Source organism: Prionailurus viverrinus, chromosome B4, assembly GCF_022837055.1.
Source record: "Prionailurus viverrinus isolate Anna chromosome B4, UM_Priviv_1.0, whole genome shotgun sequence".
Taxonomy (NCBI): domain Eukaryota; kingdom Metazoa; phylum Chordata; class Mammalia; order Carnivora; family Felidae; genus Prionailurus; species Prionailurus viverrinus.
The window spans coordinates 31,941,708-31,966,996 of record NC_062567.1 but is presented as its reverse complement, the minus strand read 5'-3'; the positions used below and the strand labels follow the sequence as shown (position 1 = coordinate 31,966,996).

Below are 25,289 nucleotides of genomic sequence, written 5' to 3'. Positions count from 1 at the left end.
ACAGGACTTCCGCTCAGGTCATGATCTCACTGTTCTTGAGTTCGAGCCCTGCATCAGTCTCTATGCTGACCAGATCAGAGCCTAGAGCCAGCTTCAGATTCTGTGTCTCTCCCCATCCCTCCCCCCAACCTCCGCTCCCCGCCCCTCCCCCGCTCTCAGGCGCGCTCGCGCTCTCAAACATAAACATTTAGAAAAATGGGTGAGAGGATGCAGAATTTTCCAAGATTCTTTCAGAAATGAACAAGTAAAGGGGCGCCTGGTTAAGCATCCAGGGCTCTTGGTTTCAGCTCAGATCACGTTCTCCCAGTTGCTGAAATCAAGCCCCAGGACAGCTTGGAGCATTCAGCCTGCTTGGGATTCTCTCTCTCCATCCCTCCCCCACTCATGCTCACACTCTCTCTCTCTCTCTCAAAATAAATAATCATTAAAAAGAAAAAAACGGGTAAAGATGTTCGGAGAGCAGGATGCTTGAGGCCTAATTGAGCAGCAGTCTGTTGGGGGTGTGGGGCTAACAGAGATAATCGCCAGGGGTCCTCAGCAGCAGAAAAGGATGGCGGCTGCTTCAGACAATGAAAAAATCCACCGACCCAGACTTGGGAGCTCCAGTCCGTGGGTAGGAAACACACGGAAAAGCTAAGTGCGTCTAGATTCCGTGGGCTTCAAAGGCCAGGCCAGGCCAGGCGTTTAGAGTTGACCAGGAGAGAAATGCGGGGGAGGTGGGTGTAGGGGAAACGCAGGAAGGGGATACGAAATGCAGTTTAAGAAAGGCAAATGTGCCGGGAGCGGGTAGGGTGAAATCCGGGAGGCAGAGGCTGGAAGCCACGAGCCGGGTCGGGCAGTGGCAGGAGTCAGGAGAAGGGAGACGCGGCCCAACTTGGATAATCTGGGGAGTCCGGACAGGAAAGCATGCAGTCAGCGCTCCTCCAGAGGACGAGTCATCAGGAGGGAGACTAAGGAGCTGTGGTCGCGATGGCCGTCCTCCAACGGACGTGGGGTAAGTCTCGGGAAATACGGAAGTCTTCGGCGCTGTGAGCACGCAGAATGGTCCGAAACCGGGTGCCTGCCCCCCAAGAATTCAATCTCCCAGAGTCGACGCCAACTGTGTGGGAAATGACTGCTCCTACTTCCTCCCCCGGAATCCAACTGAGAAATGGGTCGGAGCCGGCAGCAGCAGCCCTTGACTGAGAAAAAGAAAGTCAGAACAGAGCCAGACAACTGAGCTGCCAGGGGTGGGAATAGAGGGGAAGGGAGTAAGAAATCGATCGGACTCCTTTGGAGTCTCGAGCTGGGGCCTGACGTCCAGGAACCGAGAAGAAAACGCAGAGAAGACTAACCAGGGGCGCGGGCAACGCGGGAAAGAGCTAAAGCCGGGCGCCACGGCAGGCGGGTAAGCGCGGAGATGAAATTTGCGAGTTGGCGGGAGCCGAGAGCTAGGAGAGGCGGTGGGCGGGGCGGCGGGAAGCCGGCGCGCAGGAGTCGAGCCCAGGCCCCGGGAGCGCGGGGAGGAGCGCGCACCTGGGCGCACGACCGAAGGAGGACCCAACGCAGCGCTGGTCGGGCCAGAGCCCCGCCCCTCGGCGGCCCGCCCCCTGGGCGGCTGGAAGCCGGAAGCAGGCGAAGTCGAGCCGACTCGGAGCTTCTCGGCGGAAGGGAAAGCCCAGGGCCGGTCCCTCGCAGCGCCCCAGCCGCCGGGTCGCGAGCTCTCCGCGACAGTGCGGGGCCATGGGGACTCCGCGCCGCGGGCCACCAGTCGTCCCGGGGCCCCTGCTGGGACGGCTACTGCTGTCCCTGCTCCTGAGCGGGCTGGCCCCGGTTCGCGCCTCCCCGCGGCTCCTGGACTACCCGGCACCGGTCTGCTCCCAGCAGGTGAGACCCCGACGCGCCCCGAGGTTACTGGGACGTGGGTGAGGGACAGAGGCGGTGGTAGCGGACGAGGTGCCCCAGGCCGGGCCGGCGGGAAGTCTAGGCTGGGGGTCTCGGAGCGGGCGCGCTCCGGAGGACACTCGGATTGGTGGGAGTTGAGGGGTGAAACCGAGAAGAGGGAGTTTGCGGGAGAGAAGTTCGCGCGGTGCGTGTTGCACAACCCGACCCGGCGTCCCGTGTGGGAGGCGGGAGCGCCGCCGCCGCCGCCGCCGGGGCCCCACGGTTCGGGGAAGGAGAGGGAGGCGCGGGGCCTGGCCGGAGAGGCTGGGCAAGGCCGGTTAGAAAGGGAGGCGGGGGGAGCCCTTCGGAGGAGTGGGGACTGGACCCGAGCGGCCTCCAAGCCGTGCGCCCTACAAATCCCCGCGGTGCCGGAGCGGGCCAGGACCCGAGGTCAGGAGACCGTCCGGACCTCGGGAGCTTCCCTCAAAGAAGCCCCGCCAGCCCCCCGGCAACCTGATTAGGGGGAGGCTCTGAGGAGCTTGGGGGCCCCAACGGATCTCGGCTCCGCTATCCCCAGGAGGGACCCAGCGGTCCTAGAGCCCTGTGCTCGAGGCCGGACAGCCTGCGGGGGCCGAGGGGACGGAGCGGTGGGACGGGGACAGTTGTGCGGAATGCAGCTGGCTGGCTCCGGGCAGCTGGGCAACACCTCCCCAGGGCGAGAAGCCCTAAGGACTGGGGAGAGGATTAAGACATCGCCCTTCCAGCTCCTCCACCACCGCCGCCGCCACCCTCATCCAGTTCGGACCCGTCAAGTAGTACCCCCAATGTGCCCTCGGAAAGTGACACACCCACCTGTCGGGTAGTGGCCTTCTGTGGAGGACCATCTTAAGGGGAAAAAAACAAACAGCAGATCACCTTGCTCACCTCCACAGCTTCTCCCCTCAGAAATGTCTCTTTCCTCCACTTTCTCTCTGGTTTCCTCAGCTCCCTCCCCTCCACCACCTCTGACCCAGTATCTGAGTCAGAGGATGTGAAACAACCAAAGATATGTCTCCTTATCTAATGTCATGGAGGATTTGCCAAAAGAGAGTGGAGAGGGAGTGACGATTTAGAAGAATTTTTTTTTATATGAATAATGTTGGGAAATGTCCTTGTGAGTCCCGCTTTTAGGCAAAGTAGGGGACATGTGCTCAGCAGATCCTTCCCACAGACTTGGTATAGAACTGTTGTACCTAGAGAATTCGTGTTCATTTTCTGATGGCCGTTTGCCAGGTGTCTGCAAAATACAAGATACTGTTGCTCTGAACTGAAACTATGAGGAAACACCCCTGGGACCCTAATGTGCAGGGACTCAAATCGTTTAGGATGGGGAAGAGGCTTGAAGGTGCTAACTATGGTGCAAGGCAGCCTGTAGCAAGGGCTCCTTGTGCAACCAGGAGTGTACAGAATTCCAGAGGAAGGAAAAACTTTCCGGCTGGGATGTTCTTCAGGGCAGATAAGACATTAGGGCAGCCCTGAGGGGTAGTGGGAGCTGTCCAGGTGGTAGACAGAGGCTGAGCCCAGGCCCTTGGGTGAGCAGGATAAACTGTGTGATTGCACAAGAGAATGTGGCAGGAAAGTGAGAGAAGAAGCTAGAAAGGGAGGTAGGGACTCCATCATGGCCTGGTATAAGAGCTAGACTAAGTGTTTGATTTTAATCACTCAGTGGGAAGCTATTGAAAGTCAGGAACAGGGGTGCCTGGGTGGCGCAGTCGGTTAAGCGTCCGACTTCAGCCAGGTCACGATCTCGTGGTCCGTGAGTTCGAGCCCCGCGTCGGGCTCTGGGCTGATGGCTCAGAGCCTCGAGCCTGCTTCCGATTCTGTGTCTCCCTCTCTCTCTGCCCCTCCCCCATTCATGCTCTGTCTCTCTCTGTCCCAAAAATAAATAAACGTTGAAAAAAAAAAATTTAAAAAAAAAAAAAAAAAAAAGAAAGTCAGGAACAGGGCTGGAGACAGATACTGACCGGCCAAATTTGTTTGCCATCTCCTCTGTTCTGCCTTCCCTCCATCTTGCCTCTACATAGACACTTGGCTCACAGACCGCTCATCTCCATGAACAAACAGCTTCCCTGCTTCATCGACTAGTCTCTTTAAAAAGAAAGAAACAACACCCTTCAGATTTCTCTGCCTCCACTGGTGTTTGTGGATACAACGCAATATAGTGAGGGTAGGGGACACCACAAAAACTTGGCTTCAGAGCACCTAAATTTACATCCTGATTTCACTTTTAGAATCTCTGCAAGCTTAGGCAACGTAGGTGACCTGCACCTGGGTTTCTTCACTTCCATAATGAAAGACCTGGATGAACCATCACAAAGTGTGTACCACTTTCCAGAGTACAAATGTCTATCCAAAGCCTGGTTGGAGTTCTCGCTCAGTGACTCTCTCCCAAGACAGAGTAGAGCCTTCTACATACCTGTTCTGTGCTGCAAGCACAGGACTTGGGGCTTGATAAGTATTTGTGGAATTAAAGTTGAATGAATGAATGAATGAATGAATGAATGGTTAGCTCTGCGGGAAAAGCAAGGGTAAACTGACACCAAGCATAGCACTATTTCTGGCTTCCTGGGTTTAGCACCTCAAAACCCAGATGACTCTGAGTTCCCCACAAAAATCAATACTGGAGAAACCATAAGTAATTGCATTTCCCTGGGCAGCCTACTGGTTGGCCCTTCCCCCTGCCTGGGCTTTCTCACAGGTTTGCCATGACTGCTAGCCAAGAGGAAAGCCCTCAAGAAAAGACAGTGACTTGGATTTGGTCAGTATGAGTGTTAACACACGATTTTAGAGACAGGATGTATGTTGTATTACAAATTCTTTTTTTTTTTTCTTTTTTTTCTTTTTTTTCCTGAGCACTTTGTGGTTTTGACTTGTGGTAGAAAAACTGTTAGATTTAACCCTTATCTTCTGGTTGCCAGGCCACTCCTGGCGTAACAAGTTGTGTTCTGTGGATGTTTTTTACATGGTATAAGCATTCCAGCAGTCAGGGTCACTGCTGGCAGTGGAACCAGCACAGTTAACAGGTTCCTTGACCATCATACCCAGCTCCTCGCTTTGACTGCTCACGGCGAGACTTCCATCTCGGTACTGTGATATCACATAGCAGCCAGCAGCCAAAAGCACATGGCAGTACCGTGCAGGGAAGAGGACACACCAGGTCAGAAGATATGGTCTCTGGGTCAAGCTTCCCTGCTCACCCACTCTGTAGCCCTGGGTCCACTCCACTGCTGTGGACCAATGTTCTTGCCTATAAAAGATCCTCCCCTCACAGGGTCATGTGATAATACGTGAGTGAGTGAGTGAGTGAGTGAGTGAGTGAGTGAGTGAGTGAAAGCAACAGACTACATGCGCTGTGGCTTTGGAAGGTACAAGGGCACTAACATTCACCTGTAGCTTTGTGGCAGGCACCCTGCCTGGGGCTAACATGCTAGCTTCATTCCACACTCACAATAACCTGCCAGGCTGCGTGATTACATGCTAGTGGCCAAAGGTCACACAGCTAGTGAGTGCTGTACTGAGAATCAGAGCAGTATGTGGCTTCAGAGCCCGCTTTTCTTTGCCAGGCACTTGGTAATGTTCATTACATGCACACAGTTAAACATAGTGAAATAAATTTCTTCCTTTTAATCTTTACCACTATGGATAGAGAATACTGGCTTACCTGTTGTAGGTGTCCCTTTTTTTTTTTCAATGTAGACAGTATAGCAGTGATTAAGAGCATGGATTCTGGGGGTGCCTGGGTAGCTCAGTCAGTTAAATGTCTGACTCTTGGTTCCTGCTCAGGTCGTGATTTCACAGTTTCGTGGGTTCAAGCCCGGCATCAGGCTCCGTGCTGAGTGTGGAGACTGCTTGGGATTCTCTGTCTCCCTCTTTCTGCCCCTCCCCCACTCGTGCTGTCTCAGTCTCTCTCAAAATAAATAAACTTTAAAAAAAATGAGCAAGGATTCTGGAGCAAAACTACATGGGTTTGAGTGTTAGCTCTATGGGATCTTGGGCCACTTAGCTGACCTCTCTGTGCCTCGGTTTTTTCATCAGTAAAAATGGGACTGAGCCTGGGTGGCTCAGTTGGTTAAGCAGTTAAGCATCCAACTTTTGGTTTCCGCTCAGGTCATGATCTTATAGTTTGTGAGTTCAAGCCCTTCATCAGGCTCTGTGCTGACAGCTTGGGATTCTCTGTCTGCCTCTCTCTCTCTCAAAAATAAATAAATAAACATTTTTTTAAATGGGATAATGGGGGGCGCCTGGGTGGCTTGGTCGGTTAAGCGTCCGACTTCGGCTCAGGTCATGATCTCGCGGTCTGTGAGTTCGAGCCCCGCGTCAGGCTCTGTGCTGACAGCTCAGAGCCTGGAGCCTGTTTCAGATTCTGTGTCTCCCTCTCTCTCTGCCCCTCCCCTGTTCATGCTCTGTCTCTCTCTGTCTCAAAAATAAATAAACGTTAAAAAAATTTTTTAAAAAATGGGATAATGTTACTTACTTCATAGGACTATTATAAAGATTAAATGAAATATGTGTATAAAGTGCTTAGCATGATGCCTGGCACAAAAGAAGAACTCAGTAAATGTTAGCTGCTACTAGTGCCATCTTCCTCACCAACATTCTTTCTCAGATTTCTGCAGGAGGGCTAACATAATGCCATTCACAAGCAAGTAGCTCACAAATAATATTCTGATCCAACTATCTTTTTTAAAGTGGACATTTGAAGTAAAGAAATTTGGGATGATTTGTTGGAGGAGAATACAACAAGATCTGTCTCAGTAGCATTCAGAGAAGAGCCTGAATGCATTTTTTACATCATTTAAGACATCACACTAAAGGAAATTCTACATGGAAATTAAAAGGAAAAAGTCTGCTATTCCTTCCGCTAAACAAATTAATGTTTTCATCCGTTTATCTCACTGTTTAATCCCTTCTTTTCTTTGGAGTAATGTCCTGAATAAAAGTCTGTCTTTTAATTAATTCTTATCAAGGTAATATGTAGTAATCCTATGCTTGATTTGGCAGCATGTATAATATCATGGTGATCCTTTTAAAATTATACTAAGACCTTTAAAACCAAAAACATCAGATCTCTGTCCCAGCCCTCAGCACTTCCTAAAACTGTTTTCCAGAGATGATCACATATACTTCTTTTAGTTTTTTGTTTTGTTTTGTTTTGTTTTTATTTTAGAGAGAGAGTGCATGTATGCACTTGTGGGAGCACACAAGCACAGGCAGGGAAGGGGCAGAGGGAGAGAGAGAGAAAATCTTAAGCAAACTCCATGCTAGCACAGAACCTTATGTGGGGCTTGATCCCAGGGTCATGAGATCATGACCCAAGTCGAAATGAAGAGTTGGATGTTCAGCTGACTGAGCCCCCCAGGTACCCCTAGTGTTTTTTTTCCTCTGGCATTTGCCTCCACATTTCTAAATGTACTTACACTGTTTTTTCTTGACTTGTCAATTTTAGATATTACCTATTGACTCATAACATAAAAATTTAAATTTCTTATACTTCTGCTCCCACTGCTTCTCCCAGTATCCCCATTGTAGTTACATCACAATCTCAATGAAATCCATGGGGTTTATACCAAGTAAGTAATATTCACTGCTGAGGCAAATAGGTGCCCTTTGATTATATTTATTTTCTGGTGTAATTTCTTTTCCTCTGTGAGATGATATTTCTTTTAATTCTTTATCTTCCATAATTTTCCATATAACTAGTTTTTTCTATCAGATTTGTCATACACTGTTTTCCCCAAACATCAGATATCCCATCAATTTCATTTCCTCATCCCCCAAAGAACTCCCTCCTGGAACCCCACATTCTCCAGCTTGGACCTGGACTTGCACCACGGCACAACTATCATACTAGATAATCTGTCCTGTTTACAGTTCCCATGTCCTGGACCCTTTGATTTCCTTCTCAGAGCTTAACTACCTTATTTTGCTGGAACATATCCTCCTGCATTTTCCTAAGAAAATGCATAAGGATATGAGGGAAATATATACACATACATGCCCTCACACTTTTTTGATTAATTTGGCTGGGTATAAAAATCATGGATTAAAGATCATTTTCCCTTAGAATTCTGAAGGCATTGATTTGTTGCCTTCTGGCAAACAGTACAGATGCTAAGAAAGCCAATGCCTTCCTGACTGTATGGTACCTATTTTTTCCCCCTCTGTAAACACTTAGGATCTTCTTTTTTATTCCTGCTATTCCAAAAGTTTCATGAAGTGGGGCCTTGGTCTGGGCCTTTTTTTCAGGCCATTCAATGAATGTTTTTAATTTGGAAATATGTATCCTTTAGTTCTGGAGTGGATTTTTCTGCTTTTTAATTTTTTCCCCTCTGTTTCCAGTATAACAGTCTTTGGGAAATCCAGTTAATCATACTTTGATTTCCTGAATTGATTCCTAAATATTCACATATTTTCTCTGATTTCTGATTGTGCTTATTCTACTTTCAGAGAAATTTCCTGAATTTTGTAGCCCAACTCTTCTATGGAGTTTTTTATTTCCAAGGTTCATTTTTATTCCCAGCTTGCTCATTTTACCACAGTATCCTGTCCTTGTCCTCTCTTATCTCTTTGAAAGTATTATAATTTTGTTAGTTTTAATTTTATTCTGTTCCTACCATTGTCTTATTCCCTTCAAGAGTATTTTTTTTAATTTGTATGTTTTGATCTATTTCTCATGCAGGAAACCCTTCTTAAGTATCTGATACTCTTTGGCTGTCTGAGAATATTTTAAGAATGAGGTCCTAATCATGATGAGCACTGAGTAACGTATGGAAGTGTTGAGTCATGATATTGTACATCTGAAACTAATATAACACTGTATGTTAACTATACTGGAATTAAAATGAAAAACTTAATTAAAAAATTTTTTTTAAAGAATGAGGTCCTAAAAAGCTGATTACATACTCTGTATAGATAGGGCTTATTGGTCATCAGACTTTAATATAGTGGGTCAAGCTAATGATGAACTTACCCTGTCTATCAGTGGACTCTTTAATGTCAGCATCTGGAGGTCCTTTCCCAGGGGTTGGCTGCCAGCATTCTGAAATCAGAGCAGGGAAAAAGAGGCTGAAGTTCCCAACATTCTCTATGTAGACCTTCACTTTACCACACCCCCTTCAGTTCCTTTGTTTATACTACCTCCCCAGATACCTGATACCTTTAAGACCTGGTTCTTTAAAAGATTCTGATGAGCCATTGGCTTCTTTCTTGTCTCATTCCCTTCTGCAGCAAGGAACTCAGATGCAAGTTCCTCCACTTGGCCTGAGCCAGTCGTCTACTCCTCCTTCCTCTTTGGCTTTTAAAAATGTATTCACCTCTTTTGTCCACTGGTGTTTCCTCCTTGTCCTTGAAAATTTTTTAAATTTTCCCTTTCCTAGAATTTTCATATGGGGAAGGGGAAAAGATATATGTACATGATCAACATGCCACAACTTCTAATGGAATTTATTTTTCTATATTTCTATTTTCTATATTTCACTTATATGCACATTTTTTTCTTCTGTTTAAATCTTTTCCCCTTTATCTTCCCTCTCTCCATCTCTTCTGCTTCCATCCCTTTACAGTAGCCAGTGTGTTAACAGCCTGCTATATATCTGTCCACATATTTTCATATGCTCATACAATCATATTCAAACACATGTAAATATATGGGAAGGGTTTTTTCATCACTTGTTTCTATAGAAAATTGGGTCATATGATAAAAAGTTCTTTGCAACTTATTCTTCTCACTCATCAACACATCTTAGCCATCACTCCAGGTCAGTCGATTTCTATGTAACTAATTCTCTTTAGTATTTACATAATATTCCATAGTGGAGAGCAGTCTATCCAACCATTTGTCTTGATGGATAGTGAGATTTAAACTAGATCTCACATTATTCAGCCATTCCCTATTGATGGGCATTCAATACCACAGAACAAAAGGATAAGTTACCCAATTTTTAAAGATAGCACAAAGATAATTCTAAAACTTGATAAATTAGGGGCACCTGGGTGGCTCAGTCAGTTAAGCATCTGACTCTTGATTTCAGCTATGCCCTGGTCCTAGGAGTTTCCGGTGGACGGAGAAATGAGCTTGTGCTTGGGAGGTAATCTCCTCACCAGCCAGGAAACAGAGTGACACTAGAGTGAGCAGACAGCTAGTAGATTTTGTTGAATATGTGGGGAGAGCCTAGCAGGGGTTTGATGGCCCTGGGTAATGATAACTCATCACCAGGAGCTGGACAGGCTACAGAAAATCTGGACACCATGGGCTCATGAACTGGTGTCCCAGATGCCCAGGTATGGATGAAATGGTGTGCTTGAAGTCAATCCTGGAGCATGCTCAAGTATATCATCCCTGTATCCACTTTATGAGTGAACCCTGGTGGCACAGCATCTTACCCCTCCCATCTTTAGCCCTGTCTCTCTGCTTTTTTTTTTTTTTTTTTAAGTTTATTTATTTTGAGAGGGAGAGATAGTGCATGTGCCAGCACAAGCAGGGGCCGGGTAGGGGGAGGTGGGCAGAGAGAGAGAGAGAGAGAGAATCCCAGGCAGGCCCTGCATAGAGCCTGATGCAGCGCTCAGACTCAGGAACCCATGAGATCCTGACCTGAGCCAAAATCAAGAGTCCAACGCTTAACTGACTGAGCCACCTAGGTGCTCTCTGCTCCCTTTACAGAAAAAGGTGGGTGCTGACCCCAACACCATATTTACACACATATACCAAATTTCGGTGTTGTCCCGAAAATCAAAAATCGTATTTCTGATCTGCTTCGACATCCAACTTTCTGTCCCACAAGCCATGATTGGTCCATTTTGCCAGTTTAGATAACTAGAAACAACTGCTCCTGAGTTCTTCCTTTGCTCCACTGCCAAATCTGAATACATGGAGATCACCGTAATAATAATAGCTTCCATTTTTTGAGTGCTTACTATATGCCAAGCTCCAAGGAAGGGCAGCCAGTAATTAAAGAGCAACTATTATGTGCCCAACACTGGACAAATATTGTCTCATTTAGCAGGCAATGACATAGTTCGCTGGGCACTACAGCCAACAAAATTCCTCATAACGATTTTCTTAGGGCTTCTAGTAAGCTGCCTGTTTAACAGTCCAGGAGCACTGTATTACTTTATTTAATTGCATCATTAATACACAAATACATTTCTGCTGTTTGAAATTTTTTGTAATAGAGATATATTAGAAGTGGAAAGTAAGGGGCTTCCTTAAACCTACACCACCATCACCACCAGCCCACCCCCTGCCCCATGATCTTTATATTTGTGTCATTTGATTTTCAACAATGCTGTGAAGTTAGTGTTATGGGTATTCTGATTTTATTGAAGAAATCAAGGCCTGGCAATGTTTGATATCTTGCCTAAAGTCACTTAGCTGGTAAGTGGTGGGAAGGTGGCTGAGCTCCAGGGATGTGTGTGTGTCTTCCAAAGTAGAGTCAGCTGGCCAAACTCAAGCCCAGTAATCACATCTCCTATTGTTTGTAATTGGGGCTTCTAAATTCGGCTCTCCAGAGCTCCTCTGGGTTAGAGAGTTAACACAGATTGCCAAGTGGGAAGCGACATAAGGTAATATCTGTACTTAGGTCTTCTGATCTATAAAACAGGGCAGAGGGCAATACTTAATCATATGTGTATGAGGGTTAGTGAAATAATATATCTAAGTCACCCAGAACAGGATCTGGCACCTAAAGGAGCTTGTAGAGACTTGGTGAATTTTCCATAACTGATTCTGTAACGAGGGATATAGTTTCTGTTCCCTCCTCTTACAGCACTGTTATCCAGATGGGAGACGGGAAGTTGCTGGGTATTTAGAGGCCTCTTCAGCAGGGTGCCCCAAGAGAACCCTCTCAGTGTCTTTTAAAATTGGGAAGTTCCTGGCTGTTACCAGTTACTCAGAAAATGCCCTTTCTGTTTTGCCAGCCACTGTACCCACTGCCATCCTGTTTCTCCTATCCAAGGATAGGAGTGCAGGATAAGAGAAGTGTGAGGAGAATATGGTTCCCTGCCCCAGGAGCGGCCTGAAGTGGGAGTGGGTGGCTGTGTACATTTTATCCTTGAGAAGGAGCCAAGGGAAGCATGGGGAGCCTGGCTGGTGAACTACCATTCTTTCACAGCTGTAATTACCTCCTTCTTTTTTTCCACAGGGGCTAAACTGCGTAGTCAAGAATAGTAAGTCATCTGTTTTTGTTAGTCTTGTCATTGCCTTGTTAATAAAATGCTAACCCCATGCTGATCTCCGACAAGAGTGCTGCCAGTCCACTTTGTTTTGGGATAAGGGATACAGCCCTCAGCAGGAAGTGCCCTTGGGAATCCAGGATGTGTGTACCTGTGCTTCCTGTCAAGAATATCCATTATGCAAAAGTCCAAAAGTGAGAATCAGAATTGTCATTTGGGTTTTGAAAATATTATCTGGGGTGCTGCCCTGGTGTATCTATAATACGATTTGATTTGCCAGAGCTTGTCACTGTCAGGTGAGAGACATCTGTGGTGTTGGTCCTGTTTTGTGTTTTATTTCAAGAAGGAGGCACATACTTCAAGTGTCTGTGCCAATTAGAGACCCCTGGCATATAAAATGAATCAACTTTTATCACTACCCCATCCTTCCTGTACTCCCATTTCACTGCTTTATCTCAAAACCAAGTTTCATGCTTTGTCTTCTCTCTTAACATGCCCTTTAGGCTTCAGAGATTTGCGGCGCCCCAGACAAGCTGGAAAGGGGTGGGGGCAGTGTGGTGAAGCCAAGAACCCAGCTAAGGGTCGCAGGCCCCTGAGCGTTTAAGATCTAGCTCTTTGGAGCCACTGCTGGCGCATCTTGCCTGCATGCCTCATTCTTTTGCAGTTTCTTCAGGTTCTTGCAGAACATGGAGGTCTCTAATTTTTGCTTTTTCTGGCTCCAGGTACCTGCCTGGATGACAGCTGGATCCACCTTCGAAATCTGACCCCTTCATCCCCAAAGGATGTCCAGGTCCACCTGGACTTTGTCCAGACCCAGCATGGAGACCTACTGCCTGTAGCTGGCATCAGATGGACCCTGCAGACAGATGGTGAGTGGGCATGTCAGATTCTGCCTGGGAGATTCTACCTACCTCCAGGTGAATCCACAGACTAGACCATACGGCTCTCCCACCAGACTCAGAATTGGGTTCCCAGTCCTATGCTCAGACATGAGGGCCCAGATTTCATGCTGAAAGGCTCTATCATTTCATGCAATACATGAATACTTCTTCAGCATTTTAGATATTAACCAATGATGGTATCTTCTCAACCCACCATCCTTCCTTCAGCCTAAAATCCTTATCACCCTGGAAAAGGAAGTCAAATGGTTAATTCTCTGACTGCAATACCAAATATTTATTGGAAAATGGTAACACATTTGCCAGCCTGCTTTTCCTCTTAATTTAGGGGCTGGCTTTTTTTTTTTTTTTTTTTTTTTGTAATCTCTGCTATACCCAACATGGGGCTCAAACTCACAACCCCAACCAAGATCAATAGTCACATGCTCTTCTGACTGAGCCAGCCAGCTGCTCCTAGGAGTTGGCATTTTTTAAAACAACACCCTTCCCCCAAAAAACCTTCTCCAGGGATAGAGAGTTGTATGACAGAACAAGAGCCAGCCCCACATTTGTGACCAGGGCCTGGGGGAGGTTATCCTCTTTATAAGTCTCCAGCCTCTGGTGCCTGCCCCAGCCTATCCAAGGATTGGGACAGCCATGTGTGACACCCGTGCCATGTTGCCAACATCCCAGCCACAAATTTGCACAGCCTTTGCCTCTAGCCCAGTATAAAGTTTCATTTGTCCTTGCCCAGCTGGGAGGTAAGTGTCAGCAAGGCAGGAGGCTAACTCAGGCCCAAGAGCGAGCAAAAAGTAACAGGAAGTGGAGGGTTAGGTACAATGTGCAGATTTTCTTTTAAGAGTGAGTAAGCATAACAGATGGGGAAGCACCACACCCCGCGGTTTGTGTTTGTTGATCTACATCTGTTTGTCTCCTCTCCTCCCTCTGGCCTGCAGCCAGCATCCTCTACCTGGAGGGTGCAGAGTTGTCTGTCCTGCAGCTGAACACCAATGAACGTTTGTGTGTCAAGTTTGAGTTTCTGACCAGACTGAAGCATCATCATAAGCGGGTAAGTGTCTGGCTCCAGAGTGGATTGTGTTCCTCTGGTGACAGTGAGGAACAGAACATGTTTCTGAAGACTTCCTAGACATACCCACCTGGCTTTTGCTTCCAACTGTAACTAGATGTTCATTGTAAAAAGAGTTGAATGGGAAGGACTTCCACGGCCCCACCTCCTGCTCTCTTTCTTTGTAACCAGATTAACCTGGGGCCTGCCTCCAGGAAGAAACAGCTTTGCCCAGCCTAGAGAACCACTGTGGCTGGGGCACAAGCCAGTGAGTTCTGCAGCGGTTTCTGTTTATTTGGCTGCTCACTGCCCGATGGTAAAATGTTCATTCTCATTTAGTTTGCTTAAAGTATGGTCCTTGGCAGCATCCGCATGACCTGGGAACCAGTCAGAAATGCAGAATCTAGGGCCCCACTCCAGTCTTCCAGAATCAAACTATAAGGGCGGGGCCCAGCAATCGGTGTTGAACAAGCCTGCCCAGTGATTCTGGTGTAAGCTCCAGTGTGCAAACTGCTGGTTGAAATCTGCAAAAGTACCTGTTTGCAGATCCCCCACAACTACAAGCAGCCAAGACAGATCCCTTCTCCTGTATGTAATTAGGACCCTCAAACTTGACTGCCAGGTGGATGGTGAGGACCACGTGCCTAGATCAAGTTAGAAGCAAACCGCCCCACCACCACCAACCTCTGTCCACCACCAGGATAGTTAGAATGAGAGGTGGAACCAATGCACATCATCTGCACCATCCAGAAAAAAAATATCTGCACACCTTCTGTTACCTGTACAACAAAGATGCCTACAGATGCAGACTCAGTGGGGATCTGTAACCCTCCCTCTGCACTTTCCTGCTCCAGAACATTCTCAAGAGATCCCTGGTTTTCCCTTAAGGAGGAAGAGTCATTTAACAAATGGTGTTTAGCTGCCTCTTGGGTTCTTTGTTTTTTTGTTTTTTCACATATTGAATGATTCCATTCATATGAAAAGCCCAAAATAGGCAAAGGCATAGAACTGCCTCTTGTGTGCTAAATCTCCCAATAGCCCCAAGTCCTCTGGCTCAGCTCCCTGGCTCCCTTACGCTGTAGTTCTGGAGTTTGAGAGGGCTCACGATGGAGGAGGACTATTTTGGCTTTCCCCAGATTCTCTGGCATATGACACTACAGTCTACTGATGAGGGGCCAGACTTTTTTAAAATAGGCAGCAAAGACCAGAAGAAACAAAGAACAAAGAAATGCCTCCCTCTGATTTGGGATCTTGCTTTGGTGGTTGTTTTCTTCTCCCATTTCACTGATCTTTTGAGGGCGGGTGGGCTTGGAGTTCTCTCGGTGAGAAGTGTGTATGTGACCTTTCCAATCTCCCCTTCCTCCCTCTTTTCAGTGGCATTTTACCTTCAGCCACTTTGTGGTAGAACCTGGCCAGGAGTATGAGGTGACTGTTCACCACCTGCCCAAACCCATCCCTGATGGTGACCCAAACCACCAGTCCAGGAACTTTCCCGTACCTGGTAAGAGCGCCCTCCCAAGCCATTCCTTTCACCACTCAGCTCTTGGAGAAGAAACCAGCAGGTGGCTCAGACATCAGCCTCCCTGCTCAGCTGGACTGTGACTGCCATTACAGCATGTGATACCTACGGAATAAACAGATGCCACAGTTGGGGAGCTCCTGCCCAACTCCCCAACTCCCTCCCCCTGAAGGGTCAGAAGGACAAGCCACTCTTGAGAGAGTTTTAACTCCTGCTTCTAGTCTGGTTCCAGCTCTTGTCACCTTGCTCTGCACCTTTTTCTTTTTCATTCCCCACTTGTCCCCACCTGATTCTTCACTTTTTACCCCACATCCTACCTGCATTTATCCACCACCATCCCATGTGTGATACCGTCTCCTCTTCCCCCACTAATCCATCCTGCCTAAGAAGACTGCTGGGTTTATCTTCTAAACCTTTAATGTGTATGCACCATCTATTTCTCTGTCCTCCCCAGAATCTCAGCCACAACCTACAACATTTCTCATTGTTCAAAGCCAACTACATATGGAAACCCAGCCCCCTTGAGGACAGGGTCTGGGGCTTGCTCAGGGTCTGCACAATCTCCAGAACCACACAGTGCCTTGCATATAGTAGGTCATCAGGAAGTGCTTGTTAAGGATGATGACAGTCTTCTCCATTCCTAGAGCACTCCACATGGGCACATGCACACACACACATACACACACACGATCTGCTTACCCTGCTTTATTTTTCTTCATGTTACCCATCACTCCCTGACATACTATCACCCTATATTTGTGATGTTACATTATGCTGTTTGTTTTCATTGGTCTTTTCTACTGGAATGTGCTCTCCAGAGGGCAGGGACTCTATCTTATTCACCACTGTCTAAAACAGTGCCTGGCACAGATTGGGTGCTCAGTAAGTGCTTGTCAAATGTGTGAATCCCCCCAGTCCCCTCACTTGTTCCTGCAGTAGACTCAGTGACTGTCAGTCTACAGAGATTCATACCTATCACATGTCTTCTTAAACCAAAGTGAAAATGATACAGTCAATGCCATTGGGGAAGGGAGGTTAGGAAGATGTTTCTGAAGCAGTGGTCCTCAAGGCAATCCCTGGGCCAGTGGCATCATCAAATTACCTGGGAGCTTGTTAGAAGTACAAATTTTCAGGACCCACCCCAGACCTGACTAAATCAGAAACTACCCATGATGATGCACAGGAAAGTTCGAGAAACACTGCTGTGGAGGAACAAAATGTTTCTGCCCCTGTCAAGAGTCAGAGGCAACCCACAGAGAAAGCTGGAGGTGGGAGGAGGATCCGGAGTGGGCTGAGATTCTTGGGTCACTCAGAGCAAGCTCAGGAGGAGTACAGTTGAGTCTGGAAGGTTCCCTGAGAGAGGAAGGAGGAGACAACCAGGTCAGCCCCCAGTTCTGTGGGACCTCTGGCTAATGGCAGCAGTGCTGTCTGGGAACTGGCTTTGAAGGGCCCATCTTTGAAGCCTCCCCAGAAGGAAACAGGTTGTATCCCTGGTGTCGGGTGTCTGGAAGAGCAAACTTTCTAAGGCAGAGGCTTAGTTGTTTCACCTTTTTCTGGGTTGATAGGCTGCGAAGACCCCAGGATGAAGATGATCACACCATGCGTGGGCTCAGGTAACCACACCTGGCGGTCTTGCTGGGGGAGCTTTGCCCAGGAGCATACACATACACACACATGCCCTCCCCTCACTCCCAGCCTGTGTCTGCGCCCTGACCAGGCAGCCTGTGGGACCCCAACATCACCGTGGAGACCCTGGAGGCCCGCCAGCTGTGGGTGAGCTTCACCTTGTGGAATGAATCTACCCATTACCAGATCCTGCTGACAAGTTTTCCACACACGGAGAACCACAGCTGCTTCCAGCACACACTGATGGTGCCCGAGGTAATGTTGCCACTGTCCTGACCCCTCCAGTGTAGTACCATGCTGCCTCCCTCAGCCTCAAGTCTCCCTCCACTGTCAGGACAGAACCTTTGCCAGAAGCCCAGCGCTCAGTACCATGCTTAGTCAACCCCAATCCTGCGCATCTGTTTTTTTTCTTTCCTTCTGATACGTGGTTGACGTAGAATCAGTTCTGTGGTTGATCTTTCCTTTGTCTCTTATAGTTGATTCTGCAGTTGATAGAAATGTCATTGATCTCTGCCCTGCTCACCTCCCCGGTCCTTTTAGTTCTTCCTTCCCCACAGTGTCCTCTGTTCTTTTTGTTGTTGTTGTTGTTGTTTTCCACCTATTCCAAAAAGGATCTGAATATTTTTAAATGTGGGTATTAAGACAAAGGGGAAATAAAGATGAGAAAGTAAGATGGAACCAGGGTGCAGTTACTACTGAAAATGTGTGTCAGGCCGTTGGTTATGAACACAGATTGTCCCCACGATGCCAGCAGCCAAAGCAAAGAGAAATTCCAGTTACTAGATGTGTTCACGAATTAACAATGAACCAGTTGCCCTAGGGAAACATAGCCTTTCCTGGAACAGAAACCCAAGAAGCATTTGTGTGTGTGGCCTTCCTATGGGGCACAGTGGACAGCGATGCCAGCGTTCTCAGCAGCCACCTGCAGCACTTTCTCACCCGTCCTCTCCTCTCCCTACAGCCTGCGTACCAGGACTCCCGCCAGCGGTCCAATGTCACGCTCACCCTGTCAGATTCTAATTGGTGCTGCCGCCACCGAGTACAGGTGAGTGAGTGTAGTGTGCACAGGTGTGGGAGCACATGCACAGGTAGCACTCCTAGAAGGGCAGACTAGGAAAGGAGGGCAGCTCAGGGACTCGTGCTCTCTCTGAGGACCTGGCACCGTGCCCCACTGGGCCTCCCTGCCTGGTGAGACATCATGTCCACCTTCCCCAGCCCTTTCTCCCAGATTCACCTGGCCGGGCTTCTTTGGCCCCTGTAGCTGATGGGCGATCTGTCCGACAGCACAGGGAGGTCCTGGAGCAACCAGCCAGGTGTGTGTCCTCAAATAGCCTGCTGGCGAGAAAGCATCAGTAGAGGACCCCAAGTCTCCCCAGCATCTCAGGATCCCTCTCTCTGCTCTCACAGATCCAGCCCTTCTTCAGTAGCTGTCTAAACGACTGCCTCAGACACTCCATAACTGTACCCTGCCCGGAAATTCCAGATCCTCCAGGTAGGAAGTTTATGGCTGCTCTGGGGCATTTTAGGGGGTGAGTGTGAATGAAGTCAACACCTTGAGCTGAACCCTGACCTGGTTCTAAGGGTGGGGGCGGAGTTTAATTTTACTTAGAGTTACTCAGGCCTGCAACGTGGGGCTCTAAAGACACTCCTGGGTTGGACTCCTGACTGCCTTTCATTAGCTATGTAGCCGTGGGCAAAATACTTAACCTTTCTGATCTTCAACTTTTGAGACTGAAAAAAACAGGAATTGTTACTGTCAGAGAGTTACAGTTATGGACCATGTACTGAATGAAGTGTTTTACCATGTCCACTTTCAGTCCTCACAAATTGTGACTCTTCATACTGTGAAGCAGAAGGTCCTTTCCGCAGGCTCATAGATGAGGAAATAGAGGCACAGAGATGTTCAGTAACTTGTCCAAGATCACACACAAAGGAAGTGGCGGAGCTTCGGCTTCTGGCCCGAGGGCCAGAAGCTCGGCAGCCTGTTCCCTCCCCCTGCACCGCTGCCAACTTCCCACTCATAAGCCACCCACCCCCTAGCATGTGGCTACAGCCAAATGCAGACCAGAAAGCAGCAGACATTGCATTGGCCTGGAGGAGAACCTAGCCTCCCGGTTGAGAGTTGGGTCATCTCTTAATAGACCGACAACTTGGGTGTTCCATGTGGATGTTTTCACTCAGTTTACTGGGCATTTGGAGTGCTAGTGCAGGGCCGAGGTCACTGCCAGGCCCTCAGTGGGGGCAGTGATGGTTCTTGTGGTCACTGCTAATAACTAAGAATACTGTTTTCCCTTTGTTCTCACTGCAGTCTCAATCGCAGGTAAGCCCCACTCTCCTTCCCGTAGCGCTGTAGGAGTCCGCAGGGGCCATTCCCAGGGGCCACGTGAGACGTCCCTGACTGAGCCTTGGATGGAGCCAGGCAGACAAGGCTGAACCAAGAGGCCAGCCCAGGGGTGGAGATCATCACCGTGTCATGGTGCAGGCCAGAGTGGACAGCCCAGGGGCTGGGCCTGGGGGCTGGGGGAGCTCAGGGCTGGCATAGCAGACCCCCTCTGCTACATCACTCATGCTGTTCTGCTTACCACAGACTATATACCCCTGTGGGTGTACGGGTTCATCACGGGCATCTCCATCCTGCTGGTGGGTTCCGTCATCCTGCTGATCATCTGCATGACCTGGAGGCTACCCAGTAAGGGGCAGGGGCTGTGGGGGTGGGTCATGGGGTTTTCCCCTCTGTTCCTCTCTTTATTCCTATGTCCCCTTCTTTCTGCTGCAGTCTCTGTAAGGCTGTACTAGGAGGGCACCCTTCAACCCCAGCCTGAAGAACAGAACTTGCCTCTTTTAGGCCACACCAAGCTCAGTTGTCAAGAACTCAGCCTGCAGGAAGGCTGCCCTGGGCTCAAATACCAGCTCCACCACTTACTACCTGGGCAAATTACTTAATTCTCTGAGCCTCAGTTTCCTCTTTTATAAAGTGGAATTTATAAAGATACCCACATCGTAAAACAAATATAAGGATGACATGAAATAATGTTTATATATGAATTCTTAGCATAGAGCCTGGCACATATTTGCTCAACATATGTTAGCTATAATTATATTTATTGCTACTAAAATTAATACCATTAAAACAAACTGGATGGAAGGAGCTAGGGTAGAATTTCCCTGCATCAGACATGATCAGCCAGGCAGGTGGGAGAACCTGAATGACTCCATCCTGCAGCCCCCAGACTTGTACATCCTAGGTCAGGGAGAATGGTGAAGGGGCAGCATGGTGTGAAAAGAAGGCTCTGGGTAGACCCAGAACGTACAGGTGTGGGTCCCAGCTCTGCCTCCCTGCTTTGCAGGCATAGGCAAATTGCTTAACAAACCCTAGATTTGATCTTCTGTTCTGTAAAATGGGATAACACCTCCCCCTCAGGGGTGTGTGAGGATTGAATGATCTGGCCAAGTTCTGAGCAGGAGAGAACAAGGGCCTTTAGCCTAGGGGCTCAGCCTTTCCCTGCCACCCCACCCCCCACCCCCTCCACATTGGGCCCGGGCCCTTCCTTCAGTAGTCTGGGAGCTGTTTCCACACATTCAAATCTCGTCAGGAGTAGGTTTTATTAATTATTATTTATTGTGTGATGGGAAGAACGCCAGACCAGGCACTGGAAGACCCAGTGAGAGAGCTGTTCTCCACAGGATTGTTGGGAGGGTCAAATAAGTTAACATCTCTGCGAACACTTTATAAACTGTAAAGCTCCCTACAGACACCAGAGAGGCTTTTGCTTCATTTCTGTTGTTGCACTTCTGACCTTTTACTGAAGTGCCCCACGCCACACTGACACGAAAGGACACATGAAGAAGAAGACATGAAGGAAAGTTCACTCATTTGACTATCTTCTGGTAGTTCTGGGAAAGGGCCCAAAAGGTGGGGATTGAAATGAAGGTTCTGCATGTCTTCCTTGGGCATCGGGGGTTCCGTTCACCCTGCCATGTCACTGGGGAGCCGACTCCTGCACCACAGCTTCCCTCTTTGTAGCTCAGGGGGAACAGTTGCTTAAGAATGTTGTTTCTCTTCCTCACCTCAAAAATAGTAGGAGGAAATGTTGTAAACCGGCCTGGTGGGGGCTACTTCTGGAGATATGTTGTAAGCCGCTGGCAAGGACACTTCTGAGGAAGAGGCTTTCCCTGCAGTGGGGTGTTTCTCAGAAGCAGCCCAGCTGTGGAGAGGAGAGGAACCAGGGCTACAATGAGGGACGTGGGTGGAACTCCCAGTCACCGCTCTGAGGGTCCCTGCTGGGTCAGTGCTGCCAAGTGCTTGTGACCCCTGCTGACTATGTTCAGTGTGCCAGACGCTTCACATATACAGTCTCATTTAATCTGTGCCACACAGACCCATTTTACAGAGGAAGAAACTGAGTTTCTGAGGCATGGGTAACTTTCCCAGATCTCACAGCTGTTCGTGGCTGACCTGGGATTCACACCTGAGTGACTCCACACAGCACGGGGTCCTGCAAAGGCCCTGAAGCATCTAATAACTGCCCTCCCTTATCATTTGCTCTGTGTCAGGGGTGTGACAGCATGCCATCAGGTGCCCTTGTGAATTGGTCCCTATTTCTCTTCCAAAAGAGCTGCTCCAGTGTATTTTTGTTTCTTTCAGGGTCTCGTGAAAAATACGGGAATGACACCAAATGTACAGGTCAGTATTTCCTGGTGTGGGTGGCCTCTGTTTGGTGTGTTTTGCTGTCAAAGGCTTGATGGAGGGTTCTCTTGAGAGACATGGGTGGGTTGCCTTCTGCATTTTAACTCCTGAGCTCCTTCAGGAGACCTCCCCGTAAGAGGACCTGCTTCCTAGTACCACCACACAGAGGGGACCTCAAATAGCAAAGCTAAGATAACATTTTTTAAATCACTTGGACAAAGAAGGAAGGGAAGGGACCATCTTTTATAAAAAGAGGTCCTACCTATAACAGATATTTGTATTCCATTGACAGGCCTTTCTTTTTAAAGTATCGGCTAAAGGCCTGATAGGAATCTTGAGAAAGAAATTCACTGTCCCAGAAGGGGTCAAATTGTGATTCTTTTCAGGCAGCCAAAATGGGCGAAATAGCAACATTGGCTTATTCAGAGACCTCAGTTGCATTACTTCGGCTAGGGAGCCAATCTCTTCCTGGTCTAGGGTACTCCTGACCTGACCCATTAGGAGTTCTGCCCCTGGCCTGTGGTTTGAGGATCATTGCAGATGCACACCTGAACCTGTGGGCCTGGTTTTCCTTGTTTCCCTCAGATGTCCTGCCCAAGAGCAGCCTGACGCCCCCACCCCTGAAGCCCAGGAAGGTCTGGATCGTCTACTCAGCTGACCACCCCCTCTACGTGGATGTGGTCCTAAAGTTCGCCCAGTTCCTGCTCACCGTCTGTGGCACCGAAGTGGCCCTCGACCTGCTGCAGGAGCAGGTCATCTCAGAGGTGGGGATCATGACCTGGGTGGGCCGCCAGAAGCAGGAAATGGTAGAGACCAACTCCAAGATCATCATCCTGTGCTCCCGAGGCACCCGCGCCAAGTGGCAGGCCATCCTCGGCTGGGAGGAGCCTGCTGTCCAGCTTCGGTGTGACTGCTGGAAGCCCGGGGGTGACCTCTTCACAGCGGCCATGAACATGATCCTGCCAGACTTTAAGAAGCCAGCCTGCTTCGGCACCTACATTGTCTGCTACTTCCGTGACATCAGCAGTGAGAGTGATATTCCTGACCTCTTCAACATCACTCCCAGGTACCCACTCATGGACAAATTTGAGGAAGTTTACTTCCGAATCCAGGACCTGGAGATGTTTGAACCCGGCCGGATGCACCGCGTTGGGGAGCTCACGGGTGAGAACTACCTGCGGAGCCCCAGTGGCTGGCTGCTGAAGGAGGCCGTGGAGAGGTTCCGGGAGTGGCAGGCTCAGTGCCCTGACTGGTTCGAGCGCGAGAACCTTTGCTCTGCAGAGGACCAGGACCTCCCATCCCTGGATGAAGAGGTGTTTGAAGAGCCGCTGCTGCCACCGGGAGGAGGGATCATCAAGCAAAAGCCCCTGGTGCAGGAACCTGCCTCCGAGGGCTGCCTGGTGCTCGATCTGCGCGTCTGTGAGGAAGGAAGGGTAATGTCCCGGCTGGAACCTCAAGTTCAGCCCCAGGGAGAGCTGGCAGCCCTGACGCTCCAGAAAGAGGTGCTCCCTGTGGAGGAGGCGCCTCCAACTCAGGCAGTACAGCCTGTCCCTCAAGCCACCGGGAGCAGCACAGCCAGCCGCTTGGCCGTGGTAGAGGGAGATGAGGCCTGGCCACTGTTAGAGGGCCACGGCCCTCGGCGGAACAGCATCCTCTTCCCCATGGACTCAGAGGACCCGCCCCTCTGCAGCACGCCTAGGGCATCGCCCAGCCACCTCCCGGAAGACGTGAGGGAACAGCTCGAAGGCTTGATGTTCTCACTCTTCCAACAGAGTCTGGGCTGCCAGGACCAGGAGGGCTGGGAGAGCGCCGCAGCAGCCCTCAAAGACCTGTACGCTCCCTGTGAGGATGGGCAGCGACAGTCAGTGCAGTCCGACCAGGGCTACATCTCCAGGAGCTCCCCGCAGCCCCCTGAAGGACTCCTGGAAATGGAGGAGGAGGGAGAAAAGCAGGACCTAGGGAGGTCGGCCAAGCAGCTCTCGCCTGAGGACCTAGAGAGCCTGAGAAGCCTCCAGCGGCAACTTTTCTTCCAAGAGCTTCAGAAGAACTCTGGCTGGGACGGTGTGGAGCCCGAGATGCCATAGGGCCTCCTTAGACCCCGAGTGTTGGGAGAAGGGTGCGTGTATGTACACAAGTGTGCACATGAGTGTCTGTATGTATACATATGTCCGTGTGTGAAATGTTTGCCTTTGAAGTGTTAACCTCTTGATCCCTGGGCATCCCCCTTAATTTTCTTTCTCTGACCCTCTGGTCATGATGTCTCTTCCCCACAAGAATCCACAGCCCATTCCCAGGAGCTAGTGACAAAGTGTCCTTGAGTCTCCACCATTCATTCATTCGTTAATTCTTTCATTCATTCAGCATTTATCTTGCACCTCTTATGTGCCAGGCATCTGAGATACAAAGGTAAATTGCAGGAGATACTGGCCCCGGCCACGGAGGGGCTTAATATCTAGTGAGAGCAACAGATTAGCAAACAGGATGGTCATGAGCGAAGTAAGGCCATTGTAGAGGTCTGCCCAGGGCTGTGAAAATACAAAGAAGGGAAACCTGGGCCAAGACACTGTGGTTGCAGAAGGCAGCAGGTGGGGTGAGGGCTGGAGCAGTAAGAGAAGTGGTGGAGAGGCAGCTAGAGCCCCAGTTGGAGAAGGCATGTGGGCCAGGCTGGGGTTTGGGACATCAGCCCTGTGGCCTGGGATTCCTTTGATATGGGAAGCTGCTGCTCTGCAGAGAAGGAGGCTGAGGACCAGACATACCTGAAAGCCACCTCAGCTCAGTTTTGAGAAGAGACAGGATGGAAATGTGTGGTATGAAACCTAACAGCATTCAACGGGGAGAAAAGTCTGAAATCCTGAGCCCCTGTTTTGGCACTCAAAGACAGGGTCTTTAGGGACTGCGTGAGCGGGCCCCTGGGCAGCAGCCCCCCATCCGCACACCTCTTGCCCCCCATGAGCACAGGAAGCACCAGAGCTGGGCGCCCAAGACTGAGTATGAGATACGGACCTCACATCAGGGTGGGCAGAGAGGGGCAGGGCAGGAGTTAGAGGGCTGGCAGAAGCAGGCCTCTTTGAGGAGAGAGGAAAGTGTACCACTCTGTCTTTAAAAGTCTGAGTTGGTTCAAAGAGGAGAGATGCTAAGGCCCAGTGTTTGAAGAAGTGTTTCCTGAAAGTGCCTCCTTTGGAGAAACTGAAGGCTTTGTCCCTCTGGGGTCCTGGCAAGCACACTGGGATGCCATCTGCCTCTGGAATGGAGTCACAGCTTCAAGCTTCAGTGAAGGGGTGAGGATTCTGGCACGTAATGGGAAACCAAGTATCACAGGTTACCTGTGTGTATGCCACACCCATGCATATGTGTGCACAAAAGGAAGATTATCAATAAAAGAATGAATAAATGTGTTAACTCTGGTTAGAATTCTGGGTAGTTACTTTGAGTTCCATGTTA

The 25,289-nt window shown here is 49.1% G+C and overlaps 1 protein-coding gene across 2 annotated transcripts; it reads left to right on the top strand.

Annotated features, from left to right (window-relative positions):
• The first annotated feature begins 1,594 nt into the window (after positions 1-1,594).
• Positions 1,595-25,256, top strand: IL17RA (interleukin 17 receptor A). Of its 2 annotated transcripts, XM_047866100.1 has the most exons (13): positions 1,595-1,866; positions 12,042-12,066; positions 12,795-12,941; positions 13,907-14,019; positions 15,391-15,517; positions 17,101-17,148; positions 17,253-17,416; positions 18,123-18,206; positions 18,569-18,653; positions 19,470-19,481; positions 19,749-19,850; positions 21,807-21,845; positions 22,434-25,256. In XM_047866100.1, exons 1-13 carry the CDS (start codon positions 1,723-1,725, stop codon positions 23,930-23,932), a joined length of 2,589 nt encoding a protein of 862 aa, XP_047722056.1. In that variant the 5' UTR covers positions 1,595-1,722; the 3' UTR covers positions 23,933-25,256. The 2 variants fall into 2 exon arrangements, with proteins under 2 accessions (XP_047722056.1, XP_047722057.1); XM_047866101.1 differs by lacking the exons at positions 1,595-1,866; positions 12,042-12,066 and adding an exon at positions 12,111-12,266.
• Positions 25,257-25,289: the final 33 nt, after the last annotated feature.

Coding starts and splice junctions, on each gene's coding strand:
- IL17RA (XM_047866100.1), top strand. CDS start 1,723: ATGGGGACTCCGCGCCGCGGGCCACCAGTCGTCCCGGGGCCCCTGCTG. Junction 12,942..13,906: donor ATGGACCCTGCAGACAGATG/GTGAGTGGGCAT, acceptor TCTGGCCTGCAG/CCAGCATCCTCTACCTGGAG. Junction 18,207..18,568: donor GCTGCCGCCACCGAGTACAG/GTGAGTGAGTGT, acceptor CTGCTCTCACAG/ATCCAGCCCTTCTTCAGTAG.